Here is a 25,769-nt window from a genome sequence, read left to right as displayed (position 1 = left end):
ATATATACGATATTCAAATATATGCATCCGTGTTACCAAGCTGTATGCTGTCCATCTACAATGTATGACTTGCGAAAGACGTTCAAAGCTTATTTGACGCTAAGGCCTCATCGTAGGGTGCTCGTCAAACCCTGTTCCTATCGCGTGTTCGTACAACAATAGGTCACTTTGAGATCTTCGACCCAAAGAAGGTCTCCCGGAAAGGAAAACTTAAAAATATGGGTTATTGCTATTAGCACAGGTAGGCTATTCGATCTTTAGCATAGTTTCGCCTTTATAACTGCCCTGAAGTTCTTCGGAAGAGCTCAGTTCGGCCAAGTTTTACTAGAAGCGACATTTTGACAGTCCCAGATCTGTTTCTCTGTGTGTCTCTAATGAGACCCAGTTTGGCCAATTAGCCGATCTGAAAACAGCGGTCGACGAGCCTGTTCGATTCACATTGTCGAGACTGAAGTAGAGAAAGATCGAGATTAACAAGGAAGTCCCATTAGAGTGCCCGTTAGCGTTGCGGCTAGCTCATGCGCATTCTGAAGTCGATATATTTAGTAGATGATTCATTGGTGCACATCAAGAGACGCTGGTGGCAACTGTTGTCGTTTGCTGGGCTCATGGCATCCGCAGCGGCCATCCAATGAAGCTTTAGCATCGAAAGCATCAAGAACCGAGGCAACAGTATCACCGTAAAGGTCCTTATGTGGTATTGGTAGCAAATCCATCATTCTGCATTCAATCAGGCCGCTTTGCTTCGTTCTTGAAACATGCAGGAAAAAAAAGGATGGTTTTATAGCTGGCCCGTCTGATGGTGTCCTGGTATCGTATATTTTCTTTGTGTATATGTATAGTCGTCGAAGAAAGAAACCTTTTACGGGTGAGTCGTTTACAGGGCATGGCGCTTGTAACAGTCGAAAGGATTGCCCTCGTGATCGTATCCGACAGCCGTCGCTGTAAATATACAAACATGAGGTAAATTTATGCCTCGCCATTTTCACCTCAAATTGGCGTCACCGATATTGAGCTGTTGGGTACAGTTTACTAGTACTGATGATACGATTGGCGTTTCGTTACCACTCTGGTGATTTGCTACGCATAATTCTCTATAAAAGTTGTTGGTCAACTCTACGGCTCTAATGTATGCTTTTTTAATAACATACAGAAATATACGCAGATCGTTATTGTGTAATATTACTAAGTAGTAGGGCTGTATTTGTTGATGCTGACTTAACGACCTCATCGACGTTACGTGCTTACTACCATTCCAGTATATCAAAAATTAGTATACCCTGTAACGATAACTCACCAGAGGCAAAAATCAGAGTGTCAATTTTTTTTCTGTAGTTAGAGCGACTAGAAACAACAAACTCTTCGGTGTATCTATTTTATACGCCTGCTTATCGGTACTTCAGTTTTTTTTTCTTTTTATAGTCACGTAAACATTATGAACAAGAAAATGCGCCCTGCTAAGCATACAAGAGAAATAATGAATCATCATAGTAAAAAATAGATTTTTGAAAAAAATATAGCACTTTGAATGAACACAACATTTAAGATGGTATCTGGATGGGGGACGTCGAAAGCAATTTGAAGGAACCCGATCAACACATGTCTCTCGAGTACGTATAGCGGAGGGAACATGGAGGCAGCCAAAACCGCTGCCGCCTTCGCGGCGACCACGGAGCCATAGGTATTAGGCCTACCGTACGCTCCTTACGCGATTACCATCATTTCCACGTTGTCAGTTGACGGCTAATTACCATTCATTGGGAAAACTAAGGGAACAATCAGATGTCGATGCCTTAATTAAGCGGATAGGCAAACTTCGAAAAAAAACGGTATCTGTCTGACGATGTATCTTGCACTTGGACGCATTTAAATTTTGAGCGCTAGAGATCCAGTACCATCGTGTCTTCTAGTACTACTACTGGCACTGCTACGCTGGCTATATTTGTCTGGCCGATGGGTAAGGCTCGCTGGTTGGCTTACTGGCTAATAAGCGGATAGACACCGCCTAATCGCCGTGGAACGACCCTTTTCAGGCCTGCCGTTCGGTAGCAGCGCGAAACTTCACGATTTTCACGAGAAATGAACGCTAAATAATATATATATACATATATATATATATGTATATATATATATATATCCGTCACAGAATTACATACATATGCACGCACGCTCATTCGTAAGGACACAACAAGCTGCCGGGCTTCCGCCACGTTATTCTCGTTGATTTATTATTATTATATATATATATATATATATATAATAATAAATCAACGAGAATATATATAAGCAAAGACCGCGTATCACCACAGCAACGAATAGACGCTTATGTCAAATATTAAAGAAGAGTCATTTCTGTTAGAGGTACTCGTACAAAAACCAAGTACTGCCACCTATGATGTATAGGAACAAAGCGATAGCTGTACGTTTTTTACTCATACTTTCTGGTGCATTTATTGTAGATGACGTAAGGCTTATAATAGAAAATTTACAGACAGCTGTGTTAACTGTGAACATTTACTTTTCATATCTATTATGTTATACGGTATTGTTCTTACCAGATTTCCCAGTGTTTTTTTTTTTTGCCCATACGATCTCTTGCCTTTTATTCGGCGTTTAATGTGATGAAGCATATGGTGCATACTCTACAAATCACAGTACCATGTCAATTATCTCCGCCATTCGAGATTTAAATGCGTCCAAATACAAGATACAACAAGAATACCCTCCTGTGTTAGGTTTTCCCATTTTTTTTTCAAAGTTTACCTATAAAACAAGCTCCGTTACGGGACTCACTTATTTCTCCCCCTGCTTACTTAACGCATTTACATCAGACTTTTCCATTAGTCTTCACAATGAATGGTAATTCGCCATCAAGTGATAGAGAATGTAACGTACTCAACATCACCGAGCGGATAAACTCTAAATTGCCATTGTCAGCAACTTTAACTATCGTCAATAGTGCGAAAAAGAGGAGTGTTTCCATCTTCAGCTTCAAACCCTTTTACACGCCGTGAGGTGGCGCAGATTCCTTACTTCATCTATTTATACAAGTCGTGTAATATGTATTGTTGGCCTGTGGTAATTTTTGATCGGCTCTGATTCCACTTGTATTACGTTCATTCTTTTTCTGGCTTTTTTTCTACGTAATATGTCGTTACTGCTGTCACTAGCGATGCCAACGTCATTGGAACCACTGGCATAATCACTCCTGTCTAATTAGCGCGCTCACTGCTAATAGACATCCACTTAATTTTGTTAGTTCTGCCATTTTGGGCTAAACGGCGGACGGCTGAGCCTCACGACGTCGTCAAGGCCGGTCGCCTGCTGCCTGACCCAAGGTCCATCCACGAAGCTTCTGGATAGGGCCGAAATCACCTACACGCTTTCACTGACCTTATTCATTTTGCCTTCTCGACGCGACGATGTTGCCCGAGCGACCCCAGTGGCAGACAGTTCCTTTGAGAGAGGCTCGTTTAAATATCTAAATCTTTCACTGAAGTATCGCAGTGGCAGTTATTGTTGGAAATGCTACTGTTCATTCAACGATCGCAGTAAGTTTGCAGCATAACAGGAATCAGCCTTGTATAGGTGCAGTTTTATGTGGCTTTACTGCTTTTCAAGGAGTAGCATCCATCGATGAAGTTAGAACATCCATCTTTTACTACGAGGAACACCGTGTGATGGATGCAGTTCTTTTGTCGGGTCACTTATAGGTCTCGTGCGCTCGCTTTAATCGTTTCTTTTATAACTAATGTGATATTTTTCCACTGAAGAGACCATCTATTAGCGTTCGCCCACGTATAGTGGGCAGAGCAATATTAGAAAAAAAAGCTATTACCATTCACTGAAATCGACGGCAGCAGCAGTAACGAACGCAAACATCGCACGCTTACCATTTAGCTGTCAAGTGTCAACTGAGTATTGACGTCGCTGTTAGGCGGTCGGCCAGCTAATGATTCGACACCTGGAGACGGTAACTGCTATACACGGCAAGAAATACGTTATAGCCACTATGTCTTCCGGTGCCGGACAAATATCGCCATTGCCTGTGATCACCGTCGCCGGTTTCACCAATTTCTGCGCTTATGGCCAACAGCCATTGCTCGGAGTAACGGAAACCTAGAGGGGAATCTTATCAAGTTCACTAGCCAACCTTAGCTGCTACGTATTGCTCTCCATCTCCTCTTGTTTCCTCCAACTGGTACTGCTGCAACCCTGTTTTGTCGATTTTTCCTGCTGCCGATATGGACCGCCCGCTATGGAATATCGTGGCAGTAGTGCTCAGTAGAGCTTAATAACGTCTTGACTGGGTCGACGTAAATACTCTGTGATATAGTTGCGCTGTCGTCGATCGCTGCCGTTTTTATTGGATCGCTACCTGCATAGCCTTTACACCTGGCTACTTACTGCGAGCTTTCTTCGTGCCAATGAAACTAGTGAACGAAGGAAAACCATACTCCGTAGATAGATTCAAATCCGACGAACGCTGACGCACGTGGATCGTTTCTTAATGAGTAGCAGGACAAAGATAATCGTAGTGGACGACCGTCTTGTCGGCTAGAAAGGTTCAATGTTAACCTAGGTTGTGATGAACAGGCAAAAACTTGATCTAATCTAGTTGGAACTTGTGTTTATGTTGCAACGTTCGATGCGTTAATGGAGAGATAGAATTATTGCTAAGTTAGGAAAGCTGTCTAACTTACAAGTTGAGCTATGCGTGTGTGTTTGTTAGTGCAAACGCTCGAACGCTGAATAAGGTGTAAGGGTGCGGCGTCATCGCAGCTGTTATTGGGAAATGCGTAATACTGTAAGTGATTAGCCGATGCCATTCTGGAACAACCACCTGGTGCGCTATGCACTTAGAGGATTTACGTTTTTGAGGAACGGACATAACGAAAACATGAAGGTTGATGGTATAGAAAAGATGATCTTCGCGCCGCGCCGTCCCCCGGACGATCCCAGTCTGGATAGCCTATGTCCGTTTCGGATAGATCTATTGTTGACAAAGCTGATCGTGTTGTGTTTGTGTAACCTGTTGCTTTTAATTGTCTGGAAACTATGTTGCCAGCGTCATCGTAGACGCGAACTCGCTGGCCAAGATCTATCAGCCCGTGTAGGCGATCGAATTACGATTAGCACTGCAAGAACAGTTGGTGCACTGCTGCAACAGCAGGTGGCGGCCAATTCAGTAGGAGATAATAGTGCACGCTGCGGAATCGAGGTGCAGCCGCCTGCTAATGTCTTTCTACCGGCTAAAAGAGTTAGCAGGTCGAAAAAGCGCCGAATGCGAGAAAATCCTGCGCCGAAACAGATGTCTGCTAATGTTAAGAATGGTAAACACGCATTGGATGACGGCAGTAAAACTAGCGGATACTGTGGATGGACGCTTGTGTTAAAAAGAAAAATCAAATTGAAAAAACAAGACACTTCAGCTAGTACTCAAATAGAGGCAAATGGCGCGCAACAGCAGATCCAAGAACAACCATGCCAGGAGTGTTTTGAGCACGGTTCTTCTGAAGGTGGTGTGAAACTAAAACCACTGGATGCCCCTTTATTGGCGCGAGAATCGATTGGTGACAGTAAACTTAAATCGCCTGAAGTGGCCTCAACAAGTGGACTGTTAACTTCAAGTGAGCTCGTTGAATCTGTCTTAAATCTACGTCTGGGTTCGGTCGATAAAGGGCCCTCCGTCACGCAGGAACGCGGGATTACGGGTTCGTCACCACTTTCTGTGCTCATTGATAACGAAACATGATTTCTTAGAATGATCTTCGTTACATAGGGAAACGCTTGTATTTTTTTAGCGGTATTTGTTTGTTCGGGGTTAATGCGAACATAAGTGTTATCTACCGTGAGCAGGTCTGGGAGGATAAACCGAGTATTGTAAAAATCCAAACGTTTTCGAAGCGCATCTGTGAGTTGTGATTAGTCGATGTATTTGATAGGCTTCACTGTAACGTAAAGCGATGTCTGTGTCCGAGATGAGTTACATTACGTCTATCCGAGTTGATTTATCAAGCAGTCCGATGTAGCACGAGCCAAACAGGGACAGAAAAAACGACTGTTTTTTTTTTTAAAACTGTGCGATCATTCGGTCGGTCTAATCTCGAATTTAACGATTACGGATCTCTAACAATAAATACGTTTGCCGATTTTCAGATGAAAGAGATGCAATTCAGAAGAAGACGTTCACGAAATGGGTCAACAAGCATCTTGCCAAGGTGAGCGTTACGCAAAAGCATGAAATATTATAAAATCAAGGAAGTGTTTGTGTCTCAATATTGATTGAATTACAATGTAAATTTTTTGGCTAAAGAAACTTAAGAAAACAGTATTTTACATAGAAGCACAGCGTGGACAAGTTACAGAGGCGTTTAGATTACATTTATATATTCACACTTGTATGCACTGAGTGGTTTGACGACATTGGTAAATATCATTAGCCAGATCAGCTATAACCTACACAAAAACACAGATGGATGACGAATCGTACAAAGAGATATTTTTTGATCCGGTATGTGCATTACCTGGGATTGGGTTTTTTACATTGACATAATATGCGCCTATATAAATACAAACATGCCCAGCTTCCATTTATATTGAAACAGGGAACATCGATTTAGCAAACGCTTTGGTAGCCTCTACCAGGTCGTGTCCCGCTGCCCCTAAGTGACGCCTTTTCGCGTACGTTAAATGTGTTGTTTTGACGAAAGCCAATGAGAAATTGTTTTTACGCGAGCGATAGTAGTACGGATCCGTAGTGTCTTTGAACGGATTCTTATGGTACATGGATGCAAGATGATTTATAGCGAAATATGCGGTTTTTACGCACCCAACAGGGACTAATGTCGTATTGTCTTGTCAACTGCCCTAGAATAAACTGCGTATTGCTTAAGCTGTGTAAAAACGATTATAATTGCCGGCGCTTATGTTACTCTGTTGAACTCTGACAAAAGATTTCATTCGAAAAAAAAATTTAAAGTTAATTATCGCGAAAACTAACAAGGTCTCACTTAGAACAGCTTCCAGTACCTTTCATCCTTGAGAGTAGCCAATTGAGTCACAATGACAGGATAAGTGGAGCAGAGTTCGGTTAAAATACTATATCCGTGATCTTCATCAACTGAGCAACTAAATTCTATAGTCGGCCAAAACCTATAGGCCTAATCGATCGGCCTAGCAACAATACGCGATCATTCAAATTTATTATAATATAACACTTGGTCTTTAACATATATAACTATGAGTCAGTTAACCTTATTCGCAACCTTGCATCATCGAGTTCGTTGGTCCTTCTAGAAACACGAAGCAAGAACACGGGCATTGCCTGGGACATGACTTGTTCATGTTTCTATATTACTTCACCAGTGTACGGATATTAGTTGGCCTGCATAAACAGTTGTTTATGCAGGTTCTCGCTGCGCTGGCAGAGATCCGCCACCCCATCATAGATTCAATTTCTCGCACCCCGTGATCGCCACAATTTCCATGCTGAGATCATCATCTCAATCACAACATGTGGCATCAATGAAGGGTGTACATCATGATGTGGACACGTTTGCGGACAACTCCTTTAAACCTTTAAATACGAATTGTCCGTATCCTTACATTTTTAGTTTTCCGTGCACGTTTATCCAGGCCGTATTACTTTATACGCCCAGTTACGGCTTCGTAATGCTCTCATTAAACCTATCACGTTGGGAGCTGTTGAAACCAAAAAACACCACAAACTTTAACACATGTATGCGATAATCTATTGAAATTCGGATCTGTATCCGTTAACTAGTATCTGTGAAGTAATAATCGCTGCGATTAAGCATTTCCTCAAAGAGATCTGACTTACCAATAGGTAGAGATCGCAAAGTACGAAAAATGCCTGCTTCTGCGGTCGCTAAAAATAGTGGGAATGATCGTTCCGATCTGATCTTTTTTCACTGCTCGCCTGCATCCGAAAACTTCCTAACAGAAACATTAGCAAAGGCAAAGAAGCCAAAGGAATTTTTCATGGTCCATGATAATAAATGTTGAGAGATAAACTTTATGATATAGTCGTTCGACTCTGGAAGCTTTTCTCGGGGTGGCAACTTGTTCATCGCAAGGGGATTTCGTTTGTCCTGTTAAAGCTTCCGCGTATAGATTGACATTCAAGCACAGAATAATTAAGAAGAGGGAGACTGTTGATACATAACAAGGGCAATTAAGCCGCTGCTGATATTTGGCTAGTTGGCTTAGGCCACTATTTTTGTCGGATATCATCCGAGATTTTTGTTGTACGCGGCACGAACGTCGGTGCACGCATCGTAGTATGGCTCTCCACTTTTCTAGGACAAGAATATCACATTTTTATCGACGCCAAAGGAGGACAGAACGTCGTCGTAATGTGTGCTTGCCTTTTTGGCCGACAACAGAAAATCCATTCAGTTATCAAATACACTTTGAGAGCATCAGCAATTGCCTTCTGGCTATGAAATCGAAAACACAGAATCTAGTTGAGCTCCGCGACCGTAGGACGTAGCAGAAACAGGTTTAGTACGGAAGGTACATTTACATGTCTAGCCAGCCAGACAGCCGGTTCACACCAGAGTAGTAGATTTAATTACTTGCGAATGTCTACCGGTATTCATTTTCCTGCTACTGTTCACTTATAATAACTATTTACTGCTACCGGGAGCTATTATAGGAAATGTAGGGTAATGGTTTGAAATGTATCATTAAATAACGCAATCGTTTAGACGACGACAATGGTGAAGCTGTAACGTTTCGATGGTGGCGTATCTCTCAGTATTATCTAATTAAATAGAAAATTTCGTTTGTACATAAATGTGTGCCATGCCCTGTTCGCAACACGTGTTGCAGCTCTCCAAGATGTAGTCGCTTTGAATCATGTGTTCTATGTAGTCAAGCATGAAACAATATATTTCCAAGAGCAAAGAATTCTACATTTTGACCCGATTCCTAAATGGGCTTCAGAGCATTTTTAGAATTTCGGCGCGACATAAAAAGTAAATATCAGAAATTTCAAGTGATTAAGATATGGTTAGGTAGACAATCACCTGTCATATATGCCAAAACAATAATCGTAATGATACTAAACTAACTGTCATATTATAAACGGTGCTGAAGCCAAAAGAGGAATATCAAACCCCCCTGCCCCATTTAAATGATGCTATGTTATATGCCCCATTTGCCGGCACAGGTGTGTACATAGATGTTCTATTCATGCCTGTTTTTGCTGCCAATGATGTTGTCGTACTTCTTCTGGAAAAAAGAGTGACGGCCTTATAAGGCAGGGGGCGGTAGTGTTTGAAACAACCATTATTTGCCCTATGCTGTATGTGACGACATCCGCAATGTGTTCGTTGTCGCACGAAGCACGCACTCTTCAAGGTGACAGCATAATATGGTATCTTTCACTTTGGCCCGCCACTTGCAATGGGATTGCGCGTCTGCTGGCTAGTAAGTCAGGAACGCTTGTTCTCCACTGTTGTGGTGACGACCACTGCACAATTGGCAAATCGTCGAAAGGCTAGGTGGCCGGAACGCGTCGGAACAGCATTGAAGACGTCGTACAATTGACGAGTCAAAGCTAGGAGATGATATACACGACTGGAAACAGCCGGAAGGAACTTTGTATCCGGGTCAGTTCGTAGTACTCGGCAATGCAGCTTTAGTAGTCGTTCTCACTAGCAGCACTTCGTACTGTTGATGAGAGCTATTCACTTGCTACTTCAGTCACGAATGGGGAAATGAAGCCTGCCATGATATTCCAATGTCCATCTGTCTATACATAGTGCACTTGCTATTGATGGCGCTATCGTTGTGATGGTGGCCGATGTGGCGTGTCAGCGCGCGCTGCTTGATCTGTCAATTTTTGTCGTGGCCGACATCGGGTTAGTCCTTACGCCGAATATTACACGTATTGTTCCCGAACGTTCACCTCGTTTCACCTTAGATTACACATCGCACCTGGCGACGCCTCTTGCCCCCCTCCTATAACTATAGTAACTATAAAAGCCAGCGTGATTCTTGATTTAAGCTTATTGTCTTTTACGGAAACAGCTTGATTAAAACCGCTAGGAAGACGAAACTTTATTTGCTGTTTCAGTGGTAAGGGAGTACTGGGACGCCTCGCAGTGGAACAGTTAAAGTTTTTAACAGAGTGAAAATTATCATAGACCTCAATCTTGATCAAATCAAAATCTTGATGGTCACGTAACTATTTCAATTTGACAGAATAGCTTTAGTACTTCTTTTTTTGTTCAGTTTTGTAGGACCCGTTCTGTTTCTAAGCATTATTGTCGATTACCAGATTAGTTCATCCATAAGAACCGGTTCGAGGCTTTGCTAAATGTCCCCTGCTGCAAAATCGACTTGTTTGCCCCAGTTTAACGTATTTGCCGTGCACTAGATTTCATTTAAACAAATACTGGAAGTTATCCTCTCTTGAGTTGGATAAGCTCTAAATCAATTGTTCACAGCGTTCGTTTATGGCTCAGATCGGCTCTGTTTCTGTACATACAATTTCATTATTGATATGGAAATCCAAGTCACGGAGAACGTCGTTTTTAAGGGGCATTCGTAGCTGTTCGCGACCGCCTCCTATGAAAGCTTCCGCCTACCCAAGTCTTTCTGGCAGATATGACGCAATTGTAAACATTTTAATAAGATTCACCTTTGATGAGTGCGGGTTTGATATTTGTCAAAGAAACCCTACTGTAAACGCATGTTAATAACAAATAGCTTCTTTAAGCGATCCGATCAAATTCTATGAACAATTGGCTATTTTCGCCAATTAAGAGCCAAAAACAATATTTATAATTGCTCGCTTCTTCTTCTTCTTCAGCGGCCTACTGGAGATACCGAAATTTAATCACTGAAATCAGCAACGAAACATCTACATTGATATGCCGCTAGCGTCTCAGGAATCGCTTGGCCAAATGTAGCATTTCGAACGTTCAGTTCCACTAAATGACCTCCTTGTAGTTTGTGCTACAGTATAAGTGGACAGTGTACATTTACAATGTGAAAACTTTTACTACAAAACAACATCATTTATTATCCTATACATGAGACCCACGGTGAGCTTAACAGCTGCAAGTTTCTTAGCTTCGCTCACCCAGTCCTTTACTTTGCTATCATTACTTTAATTAATAGTGCTTCTAAAACTCGTTATCAAACACCCTGAATCTTCGTATCGTGTCTCTTGTTTTCGATAGGAACGTCTTATCTCAGACTAATTTCCATTCGGGCAGTCAAGCAGCCTTCTTAAGATTTACTCACATATAAAGCCAAAAAAAGATTCCGAGCGGAGCGTTCACTTCGAACTCAAGATGAGCAACAGGTATAATTGATAACGTCAAAACCCAGCAGTAACTATGGTGGCATCACGTGACAGTTGCTATAGTGTTGTTGATCGGATGTTTGTGGCGGTCTTTGTATTAAACGCAGTCACGCGACAGGACATCCGGTTACAGTTTTAGAGCACTGAACAGGTGTAATGAGAGTTAGTTGACAATAACTGGCCATGCTGTTTACGTTTCTTGAGCGTCGTTCTCGTTCGACCTCAACTGTGAAACCCTTCTGTTCCGAGGAAAAGTGCTTCGGCAAACAACATGGCAATATTCCATTCCGAGTTTTTTAGAAGTTGGGCGAAGGTGCTACCAATGTAAATCTAGCGAAGATTGACTAAGGGCGTAGGCTACATTTTACTGAGCGTTGAAGAAACATTAGAAGAAAAAAATTTCAAATATGATGTCGAACACCAAGATCGCTAACGGCAACGGCCGCTTACGTCGCAGTGTCTTCGTCTACCTGTCTACTAAAGGCATTTTTTCAAACACGACTAAACTCACTGCACTTTGTCTTAATATTAGTTTATTTATTACCCATATAATGCATCACTTGATTTTGATACAATGCAAAATAACACGCTGATAGAGATTCGTCAAACTCTTATCTTTGTTGTTAATATTACTCGCACAATTATTATTTTATAAAAATGACTAATACTGACGCTTGTTAACCTATACTCACTCTATTCTACGCAAGCAGCATCTAAAGGTGGCACTACAGGTAGGTTTTGACGATCATAATTAAGCATTGGTCATCGATTTTTCCCGTTGGCTAATGATCCGCTCACGATTTATCTTGCAGATTTTCCCGTTTCTACTTAACGCAATATTTTAGGTATGAAACAAAATTCATAGCCGAATCTTTGTTTCTAAATTTGTTGGAAAGGCAACTCTTACATTGTTTATTAGAATTTTTTTTTTGTTATTTGACAAGGTTAGCCTCGTTATGTAGATGCACAGAAAGTTCCTTGTCAACGAGCTGTTTTTGTAGTGATTTTCGATGGTACGTAGTACTGATCAATAAATAACAGCGGCCGTCAGCTTTCCAAAATCCTTCTAACAATATTCAGAAGATAAGCGCTTCTTACCTCCACTGCGCAAACTCAGCAGAGTGCTCACCATCTTCTTGAGTTCACCCATAAATTGATACAACTTGGGCTAAAAGAATGAAAAGTTATAATTTTTAAGCATGCACCAAGACTTAACTGTCTAGTCAGGCTGTCCGGACATGGACAGCCTGACTAGACAGTTAAGTTCGAGTCTCCTTGAGCCGTTTGAAACAAGCCTATCTGTCACTTGTTTATCAGATAAATACAAAAATGTATTTTTTATCCAACCAGAATATGGCCGCTCATTCCTCATATTTGACGTTCTAATCACTTGAAGATATTTGGCTGCCTCTTAAACAGAATGTCCTATTAAATATTAATCGCGTTTAGACATCCATTTTGATGTATTAGGCAATCTGTGATGTGATTAGCAGGATCGTCGTTTTACATCTTTCAGCCTGACTTTTTTCCCTAAAGCCAGCACAAAAGCACATCTTCCTTTAATAATTCCAACGAAGCTTTCGTAAGCTTCCTTCATTGATTAGTCAGAAACAGACATGATGCCTGACCTATTCAGCCACCGAACTATAGAAACCAGAACGAACTGATCCATTCTTAAGCGATCGTTGTCTCGCCTTATAATCTTTTTCTATCTGTCTCCTTGGATTCGCTCCACGTTTGCATTGGTTCTTCTTGGATCATCCATGGTCGCGTCATCTGCCTGCGATCTTCGATACTCAGGCGTACACTTGTCTTCACGTGTGTAGCGATGTTTGCTGTTCACCCACCGTAAGTTGGTTAATACTGTTCCGCTAATAGGCAAGGATAACATCCAGTCTAAGGGTTAACGCCTACGCGCTTGAGGAAACAGCAGCTTTACTTCTAATCTAACCTAAAATTTTATCTCATTGTTTTCTGTTCAGTCAAATCTCCATACCTCAAACAAACTGCAACTAGTCATTACTTCATTGTTCTCGATTGCTTCTCGTTTCCTAGGCGCGGAGTGGCACAACTTATCATAAGGTCAGAGAGAAACGTTAGTGGATGATGTTACCTTTCGTTGGATTTGGATCTTAGTCCTTTTCCAAGCTGTTGTTGGAAATCCCTCCTGATTTATTCCCATTATTCAGTTGTCTAGTAAACATAGTTCATTGGTACCCAGATGGGGCGCCTATCCTTAATGTTGAATCTTTAATTTGCTTCTTTTTTAGAACGTGTATGTGATCTTCCTTGCATTGGTTAAATCATTTAGAGAGCAAATACATTGTTAATTTCCAAAGGCTTAAGCATCTTGGTTCATCCTTTTTTGCTCCTACTTGACTTGGTTCAGCTTTCCTAGTTCATGTTTTTCTTTTTGTATGAACCGTACGATGTGCGCGTACTTATAGGAATATTCGATTTACCATAACTGTACATGCAAACACACTGGATAGAAAACATAGAGTTTTCATGTGTATTTCTAGTCCGCTCATATCTTCATTATTAGGTATCAACCAGGTGCAGATCGGCAAAATGTACTAACGACGTGATCAGTGCTAGAGTATGTAATACTGTCCGACATCCGTGCTCACTCCGTGTCGCACACTCGGGCGTCAGTTTTACAACACATTCACATTATTATTAGTAGACAAGAGGTACAATTGAATGCTTAGGACTGAAGGTGCTGAAGGCAAAGCAGGTGGAGAAGGACACGAAGAGACTTCGAGGTGATGCCGGACAAACCAACCATGCGATTTCATCTGATCACGTTTTCTTACTGATTGTACCACTGTTGTCCTGCGGGTTAATTATGCTCGACTCAACCCAAACAATCAACTTCGTTTCGTCATTCTTCCCTTAACAATTCGCTCCTGCTATTTTCTATCGTTTCGTTTCGTGGTCTCTCAAATTCGTGTGGTAATGTTTTGCTGGTTCATTCGTCGGCGTGCCTGGCCTCAAACTAAAACGAACCAACCAACTTTAAATGGTCACCTGCTTACGCCGCTGCCCAGAGTCGGCGTCGAAAGGATGAAAGTTTCGTAAGTTTTTAGGAGGGTTATTGCACCACGAACACCAGTAAGAGCATCATCACCTATTCCACTTCTTCGGCCTAAATGCACCTCTATGCTGAGGTGGGCGAACTGGAAGCTAGACAAGCTGAGCCATATCCCGGCCAGTTGTGTCTGGGTCTCACCACCCTCGAGCTCGGCTACAGCGTCGACACGCCCACCTCATAGCTGATCGCTAGCATCGATTAGCAACGCCTCGCCTGAGTATCTTTACGCAATGATCTGCTGATCCATCCGTTAATTTGCAGCTGCTGCTAGGCACGATGGTAGCATTGGAGCCATCACGTCCAAGATGCTCGCCACGCACTTGTTTTCTGCTAGAGACCAAACGCCTGCTTTTTCAAGTTGAAAAGGAGGAGTAACTGCAGGTCACGCTACTCCCCGCAGCAAGGACAGTGTGCCCGTATATGTATTCGGCTCGTACTGATTTGGCTACTTGTGCTAGAGACCATGTCAGTGATACTCGTCGAGAGCACGTAGAGCCACCGCGTAAGGTAGTTGAGGTCCACCGCATTCGTTACCAAGCGCTACCTGAATATGACCTGTGTATCGATTATCGACCTAACCCTAAACACGACCAGCACCATTGCCCGATATTTGCAATCAACACACTTAAATATAATAAAGGAAAGAAACAAAGCACAAATGAACATAATCGCTGGTACTGATACCCACAGAGCCACTATTTTATCGCGCTAACGCCAAAAAAACTTGCACCAAGGTATTGTGTAACAAATCCAGACAAACACCATATATTCTCGTCAACCCCATAGTCAAATATAAAGATAAACCATTTGAATGCATTGTAGAAAGATATTTACTGCTTCAAATTTTGTAATCAATCATTTCTTGTATCTGTAGAGATGTCGAACAGTGTATAGCCTAAACTGCTTGCTGACTGATATCAGTAACTAATAGTAATGAGTAACATATACAAATGTCTCGTCGCAGCGCATCTAATCCATGGTATACAAAATATATGCATACGAATTACTGTATTCATGAGCACGGTTTGGTGACGATAGGAAGTAAGTGCACGAACTCGTTCTAATCGTAACTTGACCACAGGCAAGTCGTCGAGTGGACGACCTCTTCGAAGATTTGAAAGATGGCCACAGCCTTCTTTCGCTGCTGGAAGTTCTTTCTGGGGAGTACCTCCAGCGCGAAAAAGGCCGGATGCGATTCCACCAGCTGCAGAACGTCGAGACGGTGCTCAACTTCCTCCGATCGAAGAATGTAAGTACCCCTGTAACTTTTCTCATTTTCTTATGTGGCAAGAATTGGACTACCTGTTTAGCTTGTACTAGTGCTGCTGTTGCTGGTTACGTTCGAAATAAGCTATTTATTTCTACTGATTATTATTATTTTAAAGAAATCATTGTAGCTTTTGCCAAAGCTTTAAATAAACGTAACTGCCCAAATAAAACATAGGTATAATAATAACATGATAGACGACGTCCCTAGGTGAAAACAGTAAACATTCGTCCGGAAGACATCGTCGACGGCAACCCCAAGCTCACCCTCGGACTCATCTGGACCATTATCCTACACTTCCAGGTTAGTGTTGTAACCAATTTCGAAGCTCTTATTACTTATCTGTGTAGTGAAGTCATTAACTTTAGTTAATCTTTTTTTTTTTTTTGTAAAACTTACCATAGTCAAAGTTAGTAAGCGCTGAATGTGATGCAGCTAAAAGGGATTCAAACTGTAGGAAAGAGAAAAGAAACGAGTAAGGACAAACTAAATCGCTTTGCTTCCACATTTTTATACCTTATCTCACAAGAAAAAACTTCCTTAATGAAGTAAAGGTATGGCAATTATCAAATATGTGTATGTAATACTAGAATGTTATCGTCTACGATGATAACTTGCTCAGTTTTGAAGTTTTTATTATTATTACGAAAACATAATATATTGAAAAAGATTGTATATCAGAGTGGAAAGCACTATTTAATACTTCTTCGTGTAGTATTTATATCTGCGCGCCACTACCTTATACATAGCTAGCCCGACTGCCGACAGGTGGCGCCACCATGGTCGGGCTGGGGCCTTTCGACACGCCACAGGGATGGGTGACTATAATAGAATGCTCTATTCGCTATTCGCGTCTGCTGTTTCGGATGGGTGACTGCTTTGTGGGTGGTACCTCCATCGTGGCTATAGGGAGACCGCGCTTTCAGATACTCCGGACACGGACGATCAAGCAGGCGTCGCATACGTTCGATAACAATATCAACCTTCATCTTTCGTTCCGAGTTGTTCAGGTCAATTTAGGGGTTAAGTATACAGCATAGCGTTCTTGTTTTTATTGTTCTCTGCGGCATTTTGTAGTGTTTCGTAGTAAGCTACACGAACAAATCTCTCTCACAAAGCTACGTCAGGTAACCGTATACGTCTTTAAATATCTACTGGTTCGTTAAAAAGCAATAGTGTGTCAGTGTCCGCTCGTTTGCTTCGGAACCGAGATTCGAGATAAATAAGGTCTGAATATATATTGTCACACTTTATAACACCCACATCAGTGCTGGTTGTCCGTTCGCAGTCCATCTGAGCAAATAAAGTTTGCCAATCCGGATTGCAGCAGATCGTACACGCTTTACCTTTATAGACGGGCTACTTCTAACAAATCACTGAACGTAAATTTCAATGAAAAAAAACTATATATCTGTATCTTATCTAGACCAAGTAAAAAATGTGCCATTTAATAGATTAGCGCGCCAATTTCGTCACAGAAATTTAAGCAGTCGACTACAAAAAAGTTTACGCTGTCTTAGGTGTGGTAAATGTACGATAGGCTAATATCGATTTGCGACTCCCGCTACGATACCCGCTAATACTGTAAATAGCCAGCAAAAAAAACTTTTTTCCAGCTTTATCGCTTCTCTTTCTCGCCTTTGTAACATCACATTCAAGCTGGGCAAAAAGAACGTTAAAAATTTTAAGGATTTTACGCGTTATGTCGGAATATTATTATCCTGACGCGGGATCAACCGACCTCCACGAACTGCAAAGAAGCCCTTCAAATCAGTCGGATTGACTGATCAACAACAGCGACAGACGCCGTTCCTCGATAATTTTGGTTGACACTAAGCTGATTCACCGCTTCATGATACCGCAGTGATCGTTCGGACTCAACCACGGTCATGGTGCGAGCTCATGGTAAAAGTGCTACGATATTGGCGATCTATATATATCGATGGCATTATACGCTAATGCAGCTATGTAAAAACGCATAACTGTAAGGCTCTATAACAGAGAAAAAAAGTCCCCTCTTTACGTGTCTTGCCACTATTACTGCTGTAGCTAGTGTCCGTTCCTCTATGTGGATCCTTGTATGTATGTACTGCATTAATGGCGGTAGCCAACACGCGACAAGTAGCGCCGACGGCGACAAAACAACAGCAATGACGACATCGCTTCTAGCCGATTAAGGCCCGCTATATTTGTGGGAGTTTCCTTTTACAGACAGCGCCATCACACATCTGGTGATACATCAGCTCTACCGCAAACACGATCACGGCGCAGGCGTGATCTCCTACTTGACGACGACCTCAATTGACGTCGGATCAACAGCCGACGATAGCAGTAACGGCTATCTGTACTTGTGATTGTAGTAAATAAACGGCAATATCTCACGTGTGTGGGAGTTCTTTTACCGTGTCCTCTCCGCTGCCAAGACCCGTCCATTTACTTGTCCGCGCATTCGGCTATGCAACGATGACAACAACGCGCCGTAAATGAACGAGCGGATATTACGAACAGAAGCAACGACACCAACAATAACAACGACGCGGTTACAGCAAACACAGCAGCAGCACGCATGAATGAACAATGCACGGTGGTTGTGCACGTATATGTACGTGCGCACATATTCACATAGGAACTGGTTGACTGGATGAAATGATGGAAACTAAATCTGGACGAAAATTACGACCGCAACCACTACCCCTACTTCTAAATACGGCAAGGGACCTGATGATAATGATTTTGGTTACCGTCATGCTAATGAAAATGATGATTATAATCAAAATCCTGTATGTGTAGAAGAAACGGCGGAAGCAAACCATTTTTAATCTGTCCGTATCTGTCTATCTCTTTGCTTATCGGCCTCTCATTTGTACATTTCCGGGGAAATAAATGGTAAGCATAGCTGCAGATACAGCCGCCATTAGTGTTTCTATTGCTACTTGCCCTGTTTTGTCGCATACTAACATATATGTATGGTAGTTAGTTTGAATGCATTATAGGTGTGGGAACTTGCGGTTTCAGTGGTAAGGTCTGTTGGCTAAAGCGAACATTTCGTCATATTTTTTAAACGAAAATATGCTTTAGAGCTACGCGTGCTCGATGGTCATATATAATCTCTCAAACTAGATAAACGTTTTCTTATTCTGTCGCATCTCTATTTTTTTTGGGCTATTTAGATAACTTTTCTGTATGTTGTACGTAAAATATACAGTCGGAGTCGATTCATCTGTTACACCTGCCCACAGTCGTGCCATAAGGAATAACGATTTTAAAAACGGCGTCCAGGACATGACGAGTTGGAGTAACAGCTATCCTGTGGGTATACGCTGATAGACCCCTGCGAATGGAAGAGCAGGAAAAGCACGTTGTCTGTTTGGGTGCGTGCGTACGTGCATAGGGGTCGATCTTTAAATAATCGTGACATTCGTTAGCACGACATGTCTAGGGTAGCCGGCGGGTACTCACTGGGCCAGTGTGTGATGCGGTCACTTAGAAATGAAGGTTTACAAAAGCATACCATTAATCTAGGCATTAAAAAATTGAGATGTATTCAGACGATGATCGAGTGGGAAGAGTTGAGTCTAAAAAGCCGGCGTATCCCTGGCAATATTTCATATATTTTGTACGAGACGGTGCGTACAGAGTACTTGAGTGGTTTGTTTCAGTTTGATGTAGGAAATCTAAATGCGTGCTAATATAGCATGGCCGAACATTGTCCGTACTTCCTGCTCGGCAAAACGAATCCAGCTTTAGCTACCAACGCGAAACAATGTTGAAGTGATGCATAACATTCATAGACTGTGCCTCCGCCGCATGCTGGCCGAAAATAATTATCTATGTGGCTCTGCTGAGTTTGTATCGTAGTAGTCATTATATACCCGTGCTACAATATGTGCTATATACATATAAGTGCAAGTGCTACCGAAACCGCCTATGTATCGGCTGTGGGCTACCTGATTCTATTTTCATAATTTTAATGGCCACATTAAATGAAATCTAACTTTGCCAATGCGAACTTGTCCAAGCGCCCGCGTCTTGATACCACGTTACCCCGAGGGGTTACTGAACTGGGAAGGAGGGGGGCGTAGGCTGCATGACTAAACGTGCGTGTTTTTAGTATACGAAAGAAAAGCCACACGGCCACCACTGATTCAAATCTCACAACCAGCAAACTGATTACTATAGATATATATATCAATAACACAAACTATGACTACAAAAAGTAAAAAGTTCAGGCTAATGGATACAAACGGGCACCTTGTATGATCACAACGCCGCCTCATAGGTCTGTTGGGGAAACCCCAGATGAGTCTAGGCAGACCCACCCCGGCTGATTCCTCGTAAAGACAAGTTGTGACAAGAAATTGAAAAGGCAATTGCGAAGACCTGCCCACACAGATGGAATAGTCGAGGTTGAAACCAGAAAAAAAAACAACAGAATATCAAGATATTGCCATACGATGCGTCGGTTTCCCTGTCCTTCCGCTACGAAATTCCGATCCGAAAATGCCCATGATGAGTTTTGTCCAATGAAAAAAATGTACTGATACCGGCTGAACGAGCCGCTGATTAGACATGAAATCGACGCATCCTCCTCTTCATCGTCATTGTCGCGTTCGTTGTCTGATTTTACCGAGTGCCCGGTCTCGCTTGACGCACGTTCGTCACATTTTAGCGGCAGATTAGAACATTAACCTCGTACAGTACGCTAGGCGTGTCGAATGGGTGATCACGGACCTATGCGTTACCTTTCTTTTCGGTCTCTATCCACTCGACTATCGGTCTGACCGACCGACCGACCGACGACGACGGCTAGATAGCGGCGTGTATAGGTCGTTATCTACTAAGAAGTAACAATATGATAATGGCAAAGTGGAGTGGGGAAATACAGCAACAGGAAACAGAAAATCTGGTGAAGGAAAAACAACGGGAAAGAGCGACCGAGACACATAATTCTAATTAACTATAAAGGGTAAAATGTAAATTCTTTTTTTTTTTTTTTTTTCTATAGATCGCATACTTTCTTTCATGGGTCCACCATTACGTAGATGGATTATTCGTTTTTTTTTTTCGTATGCTTATAGCTAATGTCTGGGTTGTATATGTGTATGTGGTTATCTATCGCCTGCAGTATAATAACTTAAAGCACGATTTCACGCTTGAACAAATAAAGAAACACAGAAAAAATGATTTGCTGTAATTGCCTCTGATGGTTGGACGGTTTCACTGAACTAGTGATTCGATGGGGTGTCATCAGGTCCAGGAGTCGGTATCGTTCAAGTCGTCCTGACACGCAATGGATTGCTTCAGGCCGGCGAGACGCAATGCTGCAAATGGATAAAAATTTTAGGTTCGTTTCAAAAACCTATCCTTACGGTTGAAAATTGAACTATCTAGCATAACGCAGGACAGATAGAGCCGTTACAGTTCATGGTGCTGGGCGAGAGGATCTCGAACCTGATTAAGCATTGCAGGAAGCCCCCCCTTGGATGTTACTGTCGAGAAGTTTAGGAAGTTGAATAGCAGCATATCTAACACCGAATAGGTTGTTTGCGCCTACTGTTATACGACATTTTTATTCTCTCGAGAAATTGACAACGACCAACTAAACTCGACTTAATTTCATCTATTTACTTTATTGGTATAGATTTTCACGTAGGCTCTTTACAATATATATTTATCATAAAACATACATACATGTTAATGGTAATAAACTCCATAGAAAATTCCAGCGTTTATACTAATTAGAAAGTGATAATTTTTACATATTTATCTGCAAAGTTATGAGATTGAGCTTACGAACTGGTTCACTGACCCTCCTTATGCATTGCTGAAGTAACTGCTACTCCTAGTTTACAAGTTACTTACTATAAAGTTCAGTTTTTAGCCCGTCTATGGTATCGTCTGTGTTCCACAAATGAAATGATCGAATTCAAGGGTTGCAAGCCTATTTTATTGTGTGAAGAAAAATTTTTATTGCTGAGTATCAACAGCAGATATGGTCTTACTTGAGTAATATTTATATCTAATTTCTACAGAATGGTTGCTCCCATACAGCAGTATAATGAGAACAATTTTTGGGCGCTAAATCCAAACAAAATAACCTGACTATCTTTACATTTACTTAATACAATATACTACACATCATGGATTCTCGTTCTATTCCAGTGGATAGCAGCATATACAGCACGATCATATATTAGAGGTGATTAAGGATTAATAAATGCCATTGTATGTTCACAGTAATGATGATTGAGATGCACATGTGTGTTTCAATGTATCTTTGCCAGTTAAAACTACGGCATTCATTGGGAAGAATAGCATTTGTTTTCGTGACGGAAATACCCAATTGCCGCTTGACCGTTCAGGTGCTATAGGGCTGTACCAACGATTCATACCTGACTTTTGCACTCGGTATAGATATATATATATATATATATATATTTCCCGGAGCAGCCTTCGAACAAACGTGAAAACGTGATAAGAGGAGGAAGTATGTTTTGGGCACCCCACTCAAGCGGTGTCTTGAGTCCTGACCGCAGTCCTGATCGAATGATTGTTTCCATAGAAGATGAGCTGTCAACGTGGCCAAGCTGGTGGCCACTTGACCTGACAAATGACCCATTTAAAATAACATGTTACCTTGAACGGGCAGATCGATTCACAAAACGCGATTTTATGACATTACTGACGTTGGGACTTTTATAACCGTTCTTTTTACCATTCGTTATTGTTGCTAGGTTATTATATAATGGAACAGCAAAAGTTGTTAGGATCATCACTGTTTTTGAAGCCGTTCACATCTTTCTGCCATTGCCCTGGATCAGGCCGAACAACTAAGAAGGGAGCTACTTGATCGGTCGCCGGTTGCCGGCTGTCCTGTTACAGTCTTCTGCTAACTGCCCTATATTTATTAGCTTCCCTTTGATACTGGTTCTGTAATATTACTTACTGCGAGGCGTCCTGATAGACGCTTTTACTATTTAAGACGGAACAAGCCTGTTTTACTACGAACAGCATCTGACTTGTTGTTTAGTAAACATTAGCAGGTGTGATGTTTAGCCGTTCGGCTATTGTTGGAGCTGGTTTTATTTGCCTTTTTGTTGCCAATAGAAGTACTGGCAGCAGCAGCAGCAGCAGCAGCAGTAGCAGCAATAATAACAACAAAAAGCGTCGCGTTGGCGAGGAGACTGCAGACGGCACTGTCACGACGAGACCGTCTTTATGAAGACCTACGCCCAGCCAACGGACGCGCCAGTCTGCAGAGGCCAGTCAATTTCTTGCAGCATCCGCTGTAGTGTTATCTCCGTATGATCTGCCCTGCTACAGATGGCATAACGTACCGGTCGCTGCCTTCGCCAGCTACCATTGACCGGCCAAGTCGACGGAGTCGAGCGCCTACAATTCGATAGCAGGTCGGATAGCAGTCAATGTCTGACCGACTAAGGCTGAATATCGGCAGCAAACATTCGAATCGCGCCTCCGTGATGTCAGTCTAATGGCAGTCAGTTGCTCCTATGCCATTGCAGCACCTTCCTACCAATTGTATGGTACCAACCGCAGAGTTAGACGGGGCCGATAGTCGGTTCACGATCGCGCGACTGCTAGGCGAGCGCTAAGCGAGACACCCGCTCTACTCTGCGCAGGAACACAGGTCCACATGTTTTGATCGAAGTTGTTTTTTAATCAGTTGCTTAGTCTAGTGTGCAAGAAAGGATCGAAAAAACATTTTGTCTATTTGACTGTAAAGGTTTCAATTTAAGCTAACTATCGGTGCGTCAACACTTGTGTGTTAGCAGCTGCGTCCTGGAAGACAGTCGATGATCAATTTTGTTGGAGAGGATTTTATATATACGGAATATGAAGATTGGTCTTGTGTCTCGCAGTTCGAGCTAGCTAAAGTGTTACATATATCAAAGAGCTAAGAAGTGCACGAGGCGCTGCTGAAGGATGGCCTCAAGTATTGATTATGGTTTCCACAAAAGTGCCTACGGAATCGGATCGACAGCCGACGGTGGGCCTGCGTACCGCCGCCGATTGGTATAAACTCGGATGTGGAGCCGGCCAACACGGGCTGCGTTCGGCTAGGATTCTCCTCCTGCAAATTGTCGCTAGGGAGGTTGAATAAAGGCGATGGGGGGAAATGGAGCCAGCAAGCTCCGCTGCTTTAACTCACGGTGTCTTGACGAAGATTCACCCCGAAGTCGCTGCCTCGAAGACTGTCGTCCAAAATGTGCCGATGCTGTAAGCTCCTGTTCCTGCATTCCCACGAGACGGGTCTGTAAATTACGCACATTAATTCACAACTGTTTTTTTTTTTTATAACACGATCCCTTGTGCTCTACCGAAGGGCCACAGACCAGTATCCAGTACGCGTATTTGGATTTTCGCTGGGAGTAGACACATTGCTAGGGAAGCTATGTCAGTAAAGTCCGTTAGCGATTCATTGACGTCATAACACTGCAGGCTTGTCAACGCCACGGCTTTACGATAATCGGATTTCACTTCAATATTACCCATTCTGTACTTCAAAACCTAAGGTCTCTTAAATGTAAATCAGTGTAAAGTAAATGACTGGCTCAATCGTTTCCCTATTTCGATATGTGCAGTTGTGCACATTATAAATTTTCCCCCTGTAATATATGTCTTTGGCTCTTCTACTCTATGTTCCACTATCGTGTTCTACCATTAAGGACCATTGCCGCCCGATGCTTCAGGTCACCGACATGCACTCTGTTCTCTGATTAGCATTTATAGCAAGAATCGTTATTCGAGAGGTATATTCATCTGATCGGCAGGTTTTTTTTTTATACGTTTTGTACGTACAGTGGCGAAGTTCGCTTTGCGATATCTGTGTGAGGCGAGAACAACATGACTCCATGACAGGAACTTCGAAACTTATCGGTGCAGTCGGGTAAAAATGTCGCTCTTGGACACCCGATATTAACACTGTGATATGAATAGTTTGCCTATTTCCAAAAATTTCCCGAACTCAGCACCTGTTTTTTGTTTATGTTAAACATTACTATTGTTATTGTTATTAAGATACTAAGTTAAATGGAACGTATTATGGAACATATTGTCACCAGTTTCTACTTCAAATCTGTCTTAGGGGACAAATTTTTTTTCAGTAGAGCTTTCTTTACTTCATGAGGTATGTTTTTTTGGGGGCTATAGAGGCGGCAACGCTACAGAACGGGCCACTGATTCATCTAGTCGATTGGGTTCGAATATTGGTGATTACAAAAAAAGAAGTTCGGGATAGGCGAAGTTCGATGATGAAAAAGCAGACGTTTCTATAATGAGCAATGCATTTCCATTTTAAGTTGAATAGTTTGGTGATTTTTTTTCTGTGCCAACTGAAAAAATCATGGTTCCATTGTTCGTTGTTTTCTCACGAAGACGCCTATTCTCGCAGCAGTAACTGGCAGTTCTATTACTCGGAAACTGGCGAAGTCGATCTGAGCGATTCGGAGGCTTGATGCGGACGTGGGAGCACGTCAATGAGCCCACGCAATAATCAGCAGGCTGCGGTAATCGTTGTTGCTCACGCTGCTGGCTGTCATGAGGGCCGCCGTTGGCGACCGTGCATTTCGCCATGTTGCGTTTGTTCGCTTTATTTGTGTGCTATTATTTGTATGATTACTAGTCTTGATTTATATGTATTATATGGTATATACGGAAGCTAGCACTGCAATGCATGGACCCCCAAAAGGATACGCGCTGACTGTCTTGCTGAGTCTATCGCGGTAGTGGCAATTGTCGATTTACTGCATTGCCAGTAACCATATCATCTGCCGTCTGCGTCGATTTACTTCGAGCTAAACATCATCTGTAGCACGTTTTCTGCTTAAGTGAGTAAACGCTATACGTTAGTGTGCAAACGCCTGTCTGTACCAGCAATGGACGAAGTAAAACGGGCTTTAGCCGGTGCTATTGTTGCTGCGGGGTCCGTTCCTGATCCTCACAATGATAGACTCACGGCTGAAGTGCTCAGAGCGACCAAACTGCTATGCGTTATAGAATACGGCAGCGTCAAAGCATGAATGAAATTTATTTGTCGAGTCTTTCAA

General features: G+C 42.2%; 1 protein-coding gene and 1 long non-coding RNA gene across 30 annotated transcripts in view; one reads left to right on the top strand and one right to left on the bottom strand.

The window, feature by feature from the left end:
- Positions 1–4,129, bottom strand: part of LOC111250447 (uncharacterized) — a 79,457-nt gene extending 75,328 nt beyond the window's left edge. The window contains exon 1 of one of the 2 annotated variants that reach the window (XR_015327275.1): positions 3,894–4,129. This is a non-coding gene — a long non-coding RNA (uncharacterized LOC111250447). The remainder of the gene's footprint in view (positions 1–3,893) is intronic. The other variant, XR_015327274.1, reaches the window with a different exon arrangement.
- Positions 1–25,769, top strand: part of shot (dystonin-like protein short stop) — a 240,444-nt gene that overhangs the window by 141,002 nt on the left and 73,673 nt on the right. For 14 of the 28 annotated variants that reach the window (XR_015327269.1, XM_086988303.1, XM_086988306.1 and 11 more), the window contains exons 1-7: positions 4,551–5,714; positions 6,160–6,221; positions 12,052–12,072; positions 13,142–13,189; positions 14,392–14,418; positions 15,517–15,684; positions 15,913–16,005. Coding sequence is in view for 27 of the 28 variants with exons in the window: in XM_086988303.1 (XP_086844429.1) it covers positions 4,823–5,714; positions 6,160–6,221; positions 12,052–12,072; positions 13,142–13,189; positions 14,392–14,418; positions 15,517–15,684; positions 15,913–16,005 (1,311 nt within the window). In the remaining variant the exon portion in view is untranslated. Of the gene's footprint in view, positions 1–4,550; positions 5,715–6,159; positions 6,222–12,051; positions 12,073–13,141; positions 13,190–14,391; positions 14,419–15,516; positions 15,685–15,912; positions 16,006–23,224; positions 23,974–25,769 lie in introns of those variants that run through there. The other 14 variants (XM_086988319.1, XM_086988313.1, XM_086988318.1 and 11 more) reach the window with 9 other exon arrangements.

The sequence above is a fragment of the Varroa destructor genome, unplaced genomic scaffold (genome assembly GCF_002443255.2).
Source record: "Varroa destructor unplaced genomic scaffold, Vdes_3.0 BEIS01000004.1, whole genome shotgun sequence".
Taxonomy (NCBI): domain Eukaryota; kingdom Metazoa; phylum Arthropoda; class Arachnida; order Mesostigmata; family Varroidae; genus Varroa; species Varroa destructor.
The sequence above is the reverse complement of the archived record's forward strand: the minus strand, read 5'-3'. Positions and strand labels throughout refer to the sequence as shown.